The 14,603-nt window shown below is 36.7% G+C and overlaps 1 protein-coding gene across 1 annotated transcript; it reads right to left on the bottom strand.

Annotated features, from left to right (window-relative positions):
• Nucleotides 1-6,976: 6,976 nt before the first annotated feature.
• LOC122136122 (acid-sensing ion channel 1A-like) lies at nt 6,977-10,591 on the bottom strand. The gene is made up of 2 exons (XM_042717629.1): nt 10,104-10,591; nt 6,977-7,406 (listed from the first exon to the last, which is right to left on the bottom strand). The coding sequence occupies exons 1-2, from the start codon at nt 10,340-10,342 to the stop codon at nt 7,184-7,186; spliced, it is 462 nt and encodes a 153-aa protein (XP_042573563.1). The 5' UTR covers nt 10,343-10,591; the 3' UTR covers nt 6,977-7,183.
• Nucleotides 10,592-14,603: the final 4,012 nt, after the last annotated feature.

The following is a 14,603-nucleotide window of genomic DNA, read 5'->3' as shown; positions in this document are numbered from 1 at the left end:
CAAAAATTAAGCGAATCTTCTTCCCTGAATATTTCCGAGTAGCGATCCCTATAGGTTAATACGACAAATTGAGAAAGGAGACTTATCAAAAGGCCCGATCAGGGAATCCTTTTCTTAACTTCCTTTTTCCAACAAAATATCGACAATTTCAGGTTCTTTTACAGCAGAAAGCAAAATTATTACAGGAAAAAGAATGCTTAGGACAACTCGACAACCATAACAGTCCTGCAAAAAAACCTTGAATAAGTCCAGTTATTAAATAATTGACGAGAGCAACGGTTTAGGATGATTTCTCAGTGCCTGACCCAGCTTTGGAACATTGACTGGGGTTGATGGCTTTATTTCTTTTTCTCCTTTTTCATAAAGCGGGTTCGTCTTGGGCACACAGATTTTGGGGTGGCCGTCCCCGCAGTAACTACAAGCATGAACATATTACAATTATAGAAGTTTGCAAACATTTTCATAAAATTATAGCACAACGAGTAGTAGCAAATGATGTTACCATTTAGAGTCAACAGTTTGAAAAGCCAGGCTTAGAGGGTGGGAGGAGACACAGATTTTGGGCATAGATTGAGAGTGTGAGAATGAGAGCCACAGATCGAGCAAGAGAGAGCCTGATGACCAGTGAAATGTCTGCTTATGAGGGTTAAGTCGACTACAGACCAGGTCCAATCTCTGATTGAAACGTGGAATGAACATAGCAGCTTTTGCAGAGAATGACCTTATGATAGTCATAGAAGAGAGTTCCGTTCCATACGAGTCTCAAAGCAAAGTCAGAAATAATTGCTAAAATGTGTCAAGCTCGGCTCTACGAGACGGATAGACTTCGCATATGACATCTCTGTAAAACCCCCAATGCCACGTTAAATTCAGCTAGAGTTAACATTTTTTAAAGCCGGGGATCGCTGTCTTTAAGCATAACAGAAACATCGCCACAGTCAACAACACGCTTCTCACTCAGTTGCTGAGCACAGCAATATTTTCACAAGATTAACATCATTACCTGCCAACGATTTTGGCTTCTCAACTGATGAGAAATCGCAGCAGCCGGCGGAAAGAATGGAGAGCCTGTAGGACACTGGAACTGCACTTTCCCATCGTTCTTCGTGGTATAGTCCCCCCCGAATTGATGACGTCATCATCCTGCTGCTGAGTAAGCACGGGCAGCCGCGCCGGCGCAATGGCCGATGAGGAGTTCTCAGCAAGCGGGCCGGAGAAGAGAAGATTTGCCGAGGACCTTGATGTTGAACCAGACCTCCAGAGCCTGGAATTCTGGAGTTCATGTTGGAGCGCGAAAACTGAATGCTTGACAATGCTGACAACACTGGGTCTTTGCTTTGGACTGAAGAAGAGTTGACTGCTCTGTTTGAGGACGGCTGAACCACCTGCCCGCTTGGGTGCAACATCAGTCGGAGTGGAAGGGGTCGAAATTCTTTCTCTTCTGCGCCTGTTTCCTGCCGGAAAAAAAAAAGGAGGAGGAGGAGGGAAATCTGCTGCTGGGACGTCAATTTTCTCACAGAGTAAAGCAAACAGTTCCTTATGCGTAGCTCCAGTCGGTGCAGGGATATCGTGTCTATACAAGGTTTTCCAGTAACTTTCGGCAGTGGCCATTCAATGATACTTGGAGGACTATATGATTTACTCGCCAGGCGAGAGCTCCGACGGACAGAAGCGTTGCTTTCGCTTGAATGTCTTCCGCTTCTTGACTTATTTGTTGCTGGGACTCTTCGATGGATTTCAAATTGCCATTGGTCTTCATCGTTTGCGTCGGCGGTGTGGTAGACATGTTCAGCAGTTGGGTGAGTACAGTAAAAATAGTAAGAAGTAATCTCATTTTATCTTATCTTATTGCAAAAAGCTGTCGCTCTTGCAAGCAGTGCAGTGGAAGCCAGCCAAGCAGCAGACGTGAGAATGCATTTTAAATAGGGCGCCCTGTTTGAAAGGACCCATTGAGTGCTGTAGCAACCGATCACACTGTTAGGTCTGGGTATCAGCTGATAGCGGAGCTTGACTACGCGGCCTGCCTGAACTGACGCTGAACGCTATATTTAATGGGTAATTGTGTTAAAGATGCATAGATTAGTCACCTACTGTTTGTTAGCCTGTGCATTTCTCATTGGTCTTCTTTCTTTATGCAAACACCCCCCCCACCACTGTCATCCGCTCTCTCCTTCGGCAACACTCTGGGAGTCTAATTAGCTGTCATGATTAGCTGTAAACATCATTTATGTGGGGTGGGAGCACAGACGGCATGCAAAGGCACTTTAAATCACTGTCCCCATTACCATGTGAGATTATTCATTGCACAATATTTTATTCATCTGTGGCTGAAGATCTGAAACATTGACTTTGCTTATTAAAGAAATCTCCGTGCAGAAAAGGCTGACGTGTCTGACTGTGATCTGTCCTTTTTCTCATGCAGCTCTATATTTTATTACATGTCGGCTAGTATTTTATGGTTTTCTCTTATGCTTGCAAGGTTGCATTTATTATTAGTTATTTATTTAGAAATAAGTTTTTATATTTGAATTTAGACTTACCAGTGCTTACACAACTTTTGCATTGTTCATTATACTGTGTATTTGGTTTTGATGATTATTTTGATGTTGTTTAATGTTCAAAAAACAAGATCATTATCAAATACTGTACATTATTGTAGGTCCTCTATGCCCGCCTCTCTCAAAAGTGTTGTTTTTTAACAAGGTCCCTCCTTCCGACAAGCGCAGTCTGCTCTGATGGCCAGCTGACCCAGTGCCTTGTGATTGGCCGATCTCCGCAAGCACTCATCGGAAATGTAACGCCCCTTTCCATAATCGCGTGCTGCACCTTTCAAAATAAATGTAAAGACAGTTAATAACGTCCTTAGTTTTACCATCAGTTCAAGCCCGAAAGGGAACAGAGTCGTGTGACAGACACAGTGATGAAGCTCATATGTGTTTGCAGTACACAAGCCATGGACGGTTAAGACAGCTGACTCCACTGTGTGACACTGTCTCTCTCTCTCTCTCTCTCTATCTAACACGTGTGCTCACTGTAAAAGACACACACACACACACACACACACACACACACACACACACACACACACACACACACACACACACACACACGACGCGCAAAACTCCGCATTTGAACAGTCAACAGCAAATACTTAAACTAATAACAAAACATACAGTAGCTGATTCAGATGCATCAGACTGTCGTAGCAAAGTCAGAATTACGTGCTGTAATTATTGGCAAAACTCTGCATTTGAACATTCAGTAACTCCAGTAAATGTAAGTAATCTTAAAGATTCCTAAATGCATCTACTTCCGGAAGGCCAAAGTGCTTTTGCTTTCACATAGAAACACACAGCGTCTCCCTGATATAGCTGCTTCAACACTGACTGCGGTTACTGAAACCATGCCTTCTTTCTTTGTGTGAACATTGGCAGCATTACGCAAATATTTCCACACAGCGATGTAGACATGTGGTTGCGTGTTAGAATGAGCCATTTTAGGAGGGCGTGGCTGAGTCTTAACTTTTAGAAAGAATATCTCTTTGGGTTTGAGACTTTAGTCTTTGCAACTTTACAGATCTCCTTTATGCACCAAGAGCTTGTAACACTCCAAAGAGAAAAGGAAAAATTGAAATGGCATCATATGACCCCTTTAAAAGGTAATTTATTCCTGTGATTCAAAGCTGAATTTCCAGAATCATTCCTCCAGTCTTCAGTGTCACATGATCCTTAAGAAATCATTGTAATATGCTGTTTTGCTGCTCAAGAATTATTTCTTATTATTATCAATGTTGAAAACAGTTGTGCCGCTTCATATTTTGTTGAAACTGAGATACAGAAATTACGGATACGGAACAGAAAATCAAGACCTCTGATGACAGACCAAGAAAATCACCAGATATTTCAAGTTTTTTTAAAAAAAATAAAGCTAACTTTTGTGAAAACTTAGACAAGATTTCTGCCTTCAGTGATTAAAAAAAATAAATAAAATTACTCAGTTTCACCCTATTTGTGGAGAGCGCCCCAATAAAGAAGTTTTTGGAGAGTATATAAACAACATTTGAGCCAAATGACTTCCGTCATCAAGGCCAATGAAGCAAGCATTCCCTTCCCAGAATGAAACCCATCAAGCATTTAATTGTAGCTACGCAGTATGAAAACCACAAAATAGAGCTGGCTGGACGTGAAGACAGTCTGAGGAGAGCCATCTCTCCAATTCCATTAACAATTACAAAAGTCTGGTGCACTTCACTGGGCTATTTTTTCCCAAAGCACCGAGTCAGTAAAGACAGAGATAAAGAATAGACTGTCCCAGACACTCTCTCACACATCACACCAAATCTAATATTTAACACTGACCTATTTTCAAGGCTGCAGGGTATTTTGAACCCGCTGTGGGAGTTTATAAAGCAGCCTAGAGCAAACGTGATTGTAGGCTTTTTCTTCAAAAGCCTGGCATGGAAGGTAAGCTAAAGTCCATCGGGGAATAAGAAACAACAGAGGTCCCTCATCAGGGAACTACTAATGCTGTTATACAAGCATTTATATTTAGAGATGGAAAAATCCCTGTACAATATGCTCATGTTGGCATTTGGGTAAGTAGGGCATTATCACCAACACACACACAAACACACACAAAAGACTTCAGATGCTTCAGACGGGGATGGGGGAGTCAGTTCTACATGTCGCCATGGAAACTTGGAAAGAAACATGGTTACATCATCAAAGCAACCTTTTCAGCACCATAGTCCTCATAGTGTCATAGTGAACCCTAGCTCCGACTCTAGTTTTTCAGTAATGAGATTGCTGCTCACATCTGCTCTCATCGCTTAACAGTTAAACATTTAGGTCTGAGTCACTGGCTTCTCAGACACAAAAAGTACTGTAGCAGTGGTTTCATATGGTAATGCCATGGTACACTGATACATAGTATTGAATCTTTACCAATGCATGTATCTTGGTATCATATGCATGGCAAGTACACTGTAAAAAAAGATTTTTCAAGGTGGTAAATAAAACAAAAGAGGGAGTAGAATATGAGTGGTTATGAACGAATAAATGAAACGCATTTGTCCGTATTTCATTCAGTCTTGAATCGTGCTCGCGGAAAGAACTTGAGAAACAGTGTCTCTTCCGCGGCTCGGTACGCTTTCAACTCATTTTTTTTTAGTCTCAAACAAGACTGTTTGACATTCACATTACATGATTTGACTGATTTCTATGTAGAAAGGGCGACAGCACACCAAAATTAAAAGAAATTAACATTCATGCTTTCGTAAGCGCTTTTTTTATTATGTTTTAATAATAGATTGCCAAAATCAACAACAAAACTAAACTTAAATAATATTTACAGCGCCTTTTTTCATATGTTTTAATAACCGCTGGGAGGATCAGCTCTGCTGCTCTGTCTTGTCTGTCAGAACGTTGTCAGTTTACTCTTTGCTCCACAATGTTTTTTTCTCTGTGAGAGAACACGATGTGTGGCCTGAGAGCGGCATGGCTTGTCGGACATTAACTAAGGGGGCAGGTCTTTGCGAAGGGTCAATTCAAACTTTTATATTCAATTCAATTCTGAGTTTATATCTCGTATTTAGACTAACTCCTCATAATTCTGAGTTTATATCTCACAATTCAGATTTTTTTCCTCATGATTCTGAGTTTACATCTTGTAACGCAGACAATTTTTATCAAAATTTTCGAAAAAATCTGTTGTTTATACCTCAAAATTCATTCAGATGCATTTCTACCAATTCTGAGTTTTATATCTCATAATTCTGATTTTATTCCCAAAATTCTGTTTATATCTCACAATTCTCATCCCCTTTTTTGCTTCTCACAATTCTTAGCTTATATCTCCACACTTCAGACTTTTTTCTCAGTTCTGAGTTTTTTTCAGTCAGAATTTAATTTTTTAATTATTCATTGTTACTGTTACTGTCATTGTTTGTAAAATATTTGAAAAATAAGACATTTCTGAGTTTAAAACTGTTTCAAAGTAAACATACACCAGTTTCTTTTCAATGTGCTTAAAAAGACTACATGGCACATGCACAGAAAACATTTTGTGTCAATTTGGGTCGGGGTCAATAGTTCAAATTTTTTTACTTATTGCAGTTCAAATTTGACAGAATTTTTGCATTCCTGTAGTTTCAATTTGGAAGTGCCTGGTACTAGCACTGCCATGGGTTTGATTCCCAAAAACACCTCACAGATCAAATGTACCCCTTGTAAGGACTTTCATTTGCTTTTGACAAAAGTGTCTGTCACACACATACTTTAAATGCATTTATGTGTTCAATATGGAAAGCCTACAATATGAAAATATATATTTTGCATGTTTATGTCTTTTAAAAGAATTAAAATTTCTGCTACTATTCTGATGGATACTTACTTGCTCAAAAAAAAAAAAATCAGGTGTTTTCAGGAAAAAAACAACTCTGCAAGCTACAGTTGGTGATGGAAAGGCTTGTCTTTTGAACTTTCATGGTCTTTTGAATTCATTCATTGATAAAAGTAAGAAATGTTTCTGACGGATCATGTGACACTGAAGACGGAGTTTGATGCTGAAAATTCAGCTTTGCATCACAGGAATAAATTAGATTTTAAAATATAGTCAAATAGCAAATAGTTATTTTAAATTGTAATAATATTCCTATTTTTACAGTATTTTTGAACAAATAAATGCAGCCATGGTGACTTCTTTAAAAACATTAAAAAATCTTACCGACCCCAAACTTTTGGACCGTAGTGTACAAATTAAAATTTCAATGCACTTCTACTCGCAGAACAGCTGCTCTGCACGCAAACTGAACTGAATTGACAGTTCTGGCCAAACCTCCCTCACATTAGCCTCAGGCCATCACGACATCCTTATAGTTGAGCTCTGGTTGTACCGTGTAGCCGGACACATATAAGAAAAGTGTCTTTTTTTTGTGCATTTTGTTAGTGTTGCTGAAATGAAAGCCATAATCTCAAACAACTCAACAGCACAATGTGAACCCTGGGAAATCTTGAGAACTACAAACTTCATTCCAGCAGCGTAAATGATTGGACTGTCAAATATCACACCCCAGCATTTGGCTGAAACCTAGAAAAAGCCTTCAGCGCTCCAAGAGATTCGCATCAAATAAATACAGCAGGGCTGCAGAATGGGACTTTAAGTGAAAAGAGCTCAAAGAAATCTATCACTGTGCATCCCTAGAGTGCCTCACCACACTGAAGTCCTCGGGTCGACACGGCCAACCTCTGAACTGGCAGGAGAGCAGCATGTCTTTTATGTCATGTCCTGTTCTATTATAGAAGTCCCACATGTTGAAGGGTCGCGGCTTGAAGGAGCGAAAGTCTGCTTTGCTCTTGAGAACCTCCATCACGCTTTCTTCAACCAGGTGAGCGTCCCGAATCTCATGTCTATAGAGACAGGCAACAAAAAAACAAAACAAAAAAACAAGAACTATTTTTGGCTCCCAAAAGAACCTTTCAATGAACTTAGTGTGAAGAACATTTCACCTTTTCCACTATATAAAGAACCTTTAATGCAATGAAAGTGTTCTATGGAAATTAAAGCTTTTATTAAGTTGTCAAACCTAGTGCAAAATGCATTGCTTTAATATGTTTTTTTTTATTATCATTATGAACTTTTTATTAAGAGTTTGTTTGTTTGTGGTTGAACGTCATGCCAGCTTTTATTTTCGTGGCGAGAAAAAAATGTATGAATTAATATCAGGTATATCAGGTTAATTAATATCATTATATCAGGTTTTTTACAATTTATTTTCACTAAAAACTCTAAAAGTGTTTTAACTGTTAAAAATTTCTTCACAAAAAGAGTTGACTGAATAATAAAAAAAGCTATACAAACAAATATTTTTTTGTTGTTAAATGAAAACAAAAATTAATTTTGAAATGTATATTATTTATCTTATTATGAAATATTCATCCATGCAAGCCATTTTATTTATTTATTTAATCGAAATGACATAACTCAGTATTCATTGTGAAATGACAGACATTTTTTTATATTTCATGCATTTTTCAAAATATCTTGTTTTCACAGAAGAAAGTCATGCAAATCATTGACTAAAGTTATTAAAAAGCTTTTTTGTTAACTGAAATAAAGCTGAAATAAAATATATACATTAGATGAAAAAAACAAAAGCACATTGCAAAACTACTAAAAATTAAGGTAAAAATTCCAATGAAAACTGAAAATACAAAAATAAAAGCTAATTAAAATAATAATAAAAACTAAAATTGTTTATAAATATACTTAAATAACACTAGGATGAATGTCATATTATGGAAGAAAAGAGCTGTTGCAAAATTCTTTTGTGTTCCACAGAAGAAAAAGAAGTCAACTTTAGTAAAGTTTTAGTAAATCATGACAGAACAGGTGCTATACAAATAAATACATGCAGAATTTAGAGGCAAAATCTAGATTTAATCTCAGTTGGACTACACTCTGAGACCTAAATAATGGTGCGATGTCAATATTTATATTATTATTAATATTAATCATTAATATTTTGTGCCCTTGATGCAGCAAAGCTGTGCATGTTCTTTTCAGCTGTTCTTTCAGGAACCTTCAGTCAAGGTTAATTTTTCTGTAAACATGTCTAAAAGTGCCACACTAGACCCAAATACAGAATAAAACTGAGAAAAAGAGAGACAGTGTGTGTGTCATTGTGCAGAAGCACTTAGAATGCAGAAGCAGGCATGACTGAAGTCCAATTCAAAACCCACATCACATCACAGCTGCCGGGGGTGTTACAAAACACTGCAGTAACTAAATCACGACTTCCTGATGCCAGAGGGAAGCGGATACTGATTCTCATGCCAAAGATTTCATTTTACTTAAATATTTTAATATAGGAGTTGCACTTCAGCAATCCAGAAAAGACCCATATAATCTGATGATACACGGTCTACATGTCTCTTAACAAAAAAAGGCTCTTTATTAGCATTTATGATTCCGTAAAAAACCTTTATCATCCAGTGAACTTTTCCATTGGACAAAAGGTTCTTTATATTAAAAAAGGTCTTCTTTAGATGATTCAAATCTTCTTAAAGGCATAATTCACCCAAAAATGAAAATTTGTTGAAAATTTACTCAGGCCATCCAAGATGTTTGATGAGCTTTTTGTTTATTTATCAGAACAGCATGTCATGTCATTTGGAGAAATGTAACATTACACCAATGGATCCACCTGCAGTGAATGGGTGCCGTCAAAATGAGAGTCCAAACATCTGATAAAAAAATCCACACAAGTAATCCATCGTCTTTTTAAGCAAATAACTGTCTTAATAATTAATTTATTTAAAATATCTAAAAATAAGAGTCCTCTATCAATCATATTGCTTCCTCTAGTGAAAAAGTCATCTTATCTGAATCAGGAGAGAAACATGCACAGATAAAGCACCATTTACGAGCCAAAACAGTCCTAAATAAATATGTTGGGGGATTTTGAGATGAGTTCTGCACTGGAGGAAGCATTATTGTGGATAAGTGACCTTTATTATGGCCAGAAGTGACAGTTTAAAGTTAAAGACGACTTAATGATGGATGTGTTTCTTACAAACATGCAGCTTTTGTCTTCTCAAGACATTAACTGATGGACTGGAGTGCTGTGGATTACTTGTGGATTATTGTGATTTTTTTTATCAGCTGTTTGGACTCTCATTCTGACGGCACCCATTCACTGCAGAGGATCCATTGGTGAACAAGTGTTGTGATGCTAAATTTCTTCAAATCCATTCTGGTTCCTTTATGGCATAGATGCAAAACACCTACTGGAAGCTTTATTTTCAAAAGTGCACCTTTCTACAATTAAAAAATGAACAATAATCAGACTGCATCTTTCAATTTGTCGGAAAAGCTTTTAGGATGAAGAGGCAGGAGCGACAGAAATATATACAGTATCATGACTCCCCAGAGCCCTGCATTTTCATTTCCGCTCCTCAAGTTCAATAAAAGCACACTAATCATTTACACTCCAATGTGCTTGTGCATTCATGCAGGGAATACGAGAGCATAATCTACTGAGCGAGTGACTCATGCTCATTATTAAAACTTAACTACAGCCCCTCGACTGATACACATTCACCAACCTGGAGTTGAGCAGCGCCAGCAGCTCGCCCGCGTGGTACAGGTCATTCCGTGTGATCCTGCTGAAGCGGATGGAGTTGAGATTGCAAATCGTCACTGCTGGGAAAACCATGATGGGCGTGGTGATCTCGTCCAGCTTGGGGGACGTGAGGGTACTCCAGGTAGAACTGAATCCGATCGACGCAGACGTACATGAGAAAAGGTCAGTGAGCTGAGGAAAAACACCACCCAGAGGCAGCATTTGGCCGTGATCTTCTCATAGGAGAAGATATGAGAGATGCCGTGCAGAGTCGAGGTGTGAGCGAACACTTGGAGGGGAGGCGGCTGGTCGTAATCAATGTCCATAGGTTCCACTTTAAGATCCATCACTGATGTTTTCATCACACACTTCTTCCACTGCAAAGCTGCGAAACTCTCCCTAAGACGTTAAAAACAGAGACACACGTTTTACTTCAATAGTTCTTGTGATCATAAGTGAGTCATCATTCAGCAAAGACGTCCTTTTGGGATGAAACTATTAAGCTGGGCTGCCTGGAAACTCTAAGACTGGTGGTTCAAATCACACAAGGGTTGATTCGTGAAATGTCAGTCACTACATGTTTTTTTACTATTATTAATTTACCATCATTGCTTTTTTTATTTTAAATTAGGTTTTTTTATATTTTCAGTTTTCACCACCAATTTTTTTTTATTTTTTTTGTTACATGCTTTTGAGATTAATTTAAAAGTTTAGCTTTAGTTCAATTTTTATTTAAGTCATTTTAGTACTTCTAGTACTCATTTAGATTCCAAGGTAACATTTCAAATTTTCATTTAAGCTTTTCATGACATGATATTTTATTCATTTCCATATTTGAATAATATTATATTTTATTATTATTAATTTACCATAAATCAACTTTATTTATATTTTATATTCTCAGTTTTTAATATTAATTTTAGTTAATGTTTAAGTCATTTTGTTATATGATTTTGTCATTTTTAATTTGTATATTTATCTTTAATTTATTTTTTTGCTTTAAGTACTTTGAGCACTTCAAATTCAACTCATTTTCAGTTAGATTCCAAGTTTTTCATCTAATATATATATTTTATTCATTTTTATTTTCATATTTTATTAATATAATATTCAATATTTTATTTCAGTTTTATTTCCCAAAATGATTTTTAGACACTGAATGAAGCCATTGTGTAAAGCAGTTTGACATTTTATTTCATATCGCAGATAATAAATGATTCTGTTCACTATATTTCAAGATTATGTTTTGCATCAAATATTAATATATTATTATTCACTAACAAAAATAAAAACTGTTTTTGATAGTTTTATGTTAAATTAACAATAACAACACTGATACACAAATCAAGTTACTCTAAGAGAACTGTGTCTATAAGAAGTTAAATAACTAATTATCAAACACAATGCACTCTTGCCATCTCCCTGAAAAGCTTTGTCCCAATATAAGGGGCCTTCAACAGAGGGGCTGTCAATTATTGTCTGAAGCAGAAATGTAGTAAAATTAAAACATTATGTGCAAGTATAAGACACTGTACATCAATGCTTCTTCTCTGTATATAGTTCAGACACCTACAGAGAGCTTGTAAAGGCCAATTTGCTGCCTACGCCAAGTTCCCAATAGCATTTTAATTATAGTCTACAGACCAGCTGACAGGAAAATATCTCATAATCAGAACAACATATATGCAGCCCCAAATCAAATATGTTAGCATAAAGACAACTAGAGCCTTTTTTGGCATTCATTTGTGACATTAGTTTTTCATAACAATTAAGCAGGCACCCATTCTCATTAACATAATGCAAAATAAATAGATAGATAGATAGATAGATAGATAGATAGATAGATAGATAGATAGTTAGATAGATAATTTCAGTAGATAGATAGATAGATAGATAGATAGATAGATAGATAATTTCAGCTTTATTTTCTTTTTGAGGACAATTCTCATTACTGCATTAAAATCTAATGAGAATCATCAACGAGAATAAAAACTCAAAAGCTAAACATCTGGGCTCATTTAAATCAAGAAAATTGTGTGTTAAAGTTTAATTTTCTTAAAAAAAAAAAAAAAAAAATGTCACAACTCAAAAAATAATACTAGTACAAAAAAAATCTTCCCATTTGAATTGTAGGGTGAAAGGCACGCCGGACTTGTTTTCGTGAGAAGCGCACGGTCTCAGGTGAAACGCGCCAAATCACGATTCGATTTTTTTGGCTTGTTACATTGTGTCACTCACCAGAATCCCACGGACAGTTAAAGCGCGACAGTGATTGGAACAGCGGCGTCACTTTTAGCACACGAGCGTTTACCTGAAGCACTTCGCGGAAGAAAGATGCTGGACCTGAAAAAGCGATGCCAGTTATCCGAACATTTCTCCGGCGTTCGTGCAGAAATCAGCCGATCCCCGCCGTCCAATCCGACAGACTGACGGAGAGCCATATCTGTGAGGAAATGATGCCTCGCGCGCTGGATGCTCTCGTGTGACGATCCTGAAGCTCTGATGGAGGAAAGCCAAGAATCGTGAGAGAGAGAGAGAGAGGAGAGGAGAGTGGGGGTGGGTGGGTGGGAGGGAGTTTTGTGTGGCGTGAACCGCACACAATTATGAATCCATACATAGTACTAGAAGAAAACGTACCACAATCGTTTTACCATGTTTTTGGACATGCACCATGGTAATGCAAGGGTTTCAGAAGAAGTACCTACTATGGTATAAATTACACGACATCATGAAAGTACTGATGCAGTAATGCTATCAGATGGGTAATACTGTGACACTTAAATCCACGTTATATACTGTACTATAATTGCACATGCCTAAAATACTATGCTTGTACTATAGTTCCATGGGCAACAAGCACAGTTTTGTAAATATAGCCCTTTTTTTATTGGATACCATGGTATTCCATCTACCCTTGAGTATGTAAATGCTATGGTACAGTACATAGTAATTGAGTATCATAGGAACATGGCTCATTATATAGAATACTGTGTTAATATCATGGCATTTTTGGGCATGTTTTTTGTAACATTGTAGCCTATTTTGTTTATTGGACATTTAACGTTTTAATACCATGGTATTCTATTATGTAGCCTACCTTGGAGTATGTAAATACCATGGTACAGTGCATAAATAAATAAATAATAATAATATATATATATATATATATATATATATATATATATATATATATATATATATATATATATATATCTGTTCAAAAATTTGGAGTCAATAAGATTATGTACTGTAATACGTATATGGTACAGAACTTCATAGAATACCATGTTAATACCATGCTTTTCAAATGTGTTTATCGGACATGTACCATGGTAATAACATGGTATTCTGTATCATATGTATCATATATTTAAGGCCCAAATATGGTACCTCATAGAATACCATAGAAATACCATGGTACTTTTGAGTACATTTTTATAATAGCCTGTTTAGTGTTTTTGGACATGTATCTTCGAGTACTGTGTATTTAATAAAGATATGAACAATCATAAGCACTTGGAGGAGTTTTATATTATATTATATTATTCTAGATTTATTCTCATATCCTGTTCTCTCTTAATAAAAGGTTTGAGCCAGTATACCAGTTTATACAGGTCTGACCATCGCATGACATCTTTGGTACAATGCCACATATGATAGCGTCGCTGCTGTCAGTAAATATTAATTACTTGAGATTAAATATGAATGGCATTTTTTTTTTTTGAGTGCATCCGGAGTGAAATGCTCACATCACTCTGACAGGTTTATGGCTCTGCATATATAATCACACACACTCACAATGTGTCTGATGTGGTTAAGTCAAGAGAAAAATGACATGCTTTGTGACATTCAATAAAGCAGAAGCACTGTATGGTCAAATACTGGAGTGCATTTAATATGCTTTATTTCCAGAACCAACACAACCCCTAATCTAGTTAGAAGACTACATGCACCTCCTAAAACTCTTGTTCTCTGGCACAAATACATCCTATGGTTTAGCTGCCTCAGCCTAATACTGTATAAACATACATGCTTTCTATTCCCTGGGCTCTGTCTCTGATGCATGGATACACTACACCTATTTCTCTCTGCTGTCAACTAGGCCCGATGCTGGTTCACATGGGGAACAGTATAGGCCAAAAATTGATTTATTTTATAATGCACATGTTATTGTAGGGTCAAAGCAAGAGGCTACATTTCTTTTGTTATAGAATTATGTAGCTATAAAATTGATTGCCTGAGGAATTGAGATTGTTTGAAATAAATATCAAACAGCAAAAAATATATAGTCGAACCTATTCATTTTCTTTAGTACAGGCGCCTGGTTTTGACGCAAATGATTTAGTTAGTGTACATGTTATAAAAAAAGTATTTTTTTAATTTTTCAAAGTCTTTTATTAATATTCACACCAGGACGCATTAAACTGATCAAAAAGTGAACACTAAAAGCATTTATAATAAAATGAGAGAAAAGATTTTGATT

Source organism: Cyprinus carpio, chromosome B2 (assembly GCF_018340385.1).
Source record: "Cyprinus carpio isolate SPL01 chromosome B2, ASM1834038v1, whole genome shotgun sequence".
Taxonomy (NCBI): Eukaryota; Metazoa; Chordata; class Actinopteri; order Cypriniformes; family Cyprinidae; genus Cyprinus; species Cyprinus carpio.
Note: the sequence above shows the minus strand (reverse complement) of the source record. Positions and strands in the feature narration are given on the sequence as shown.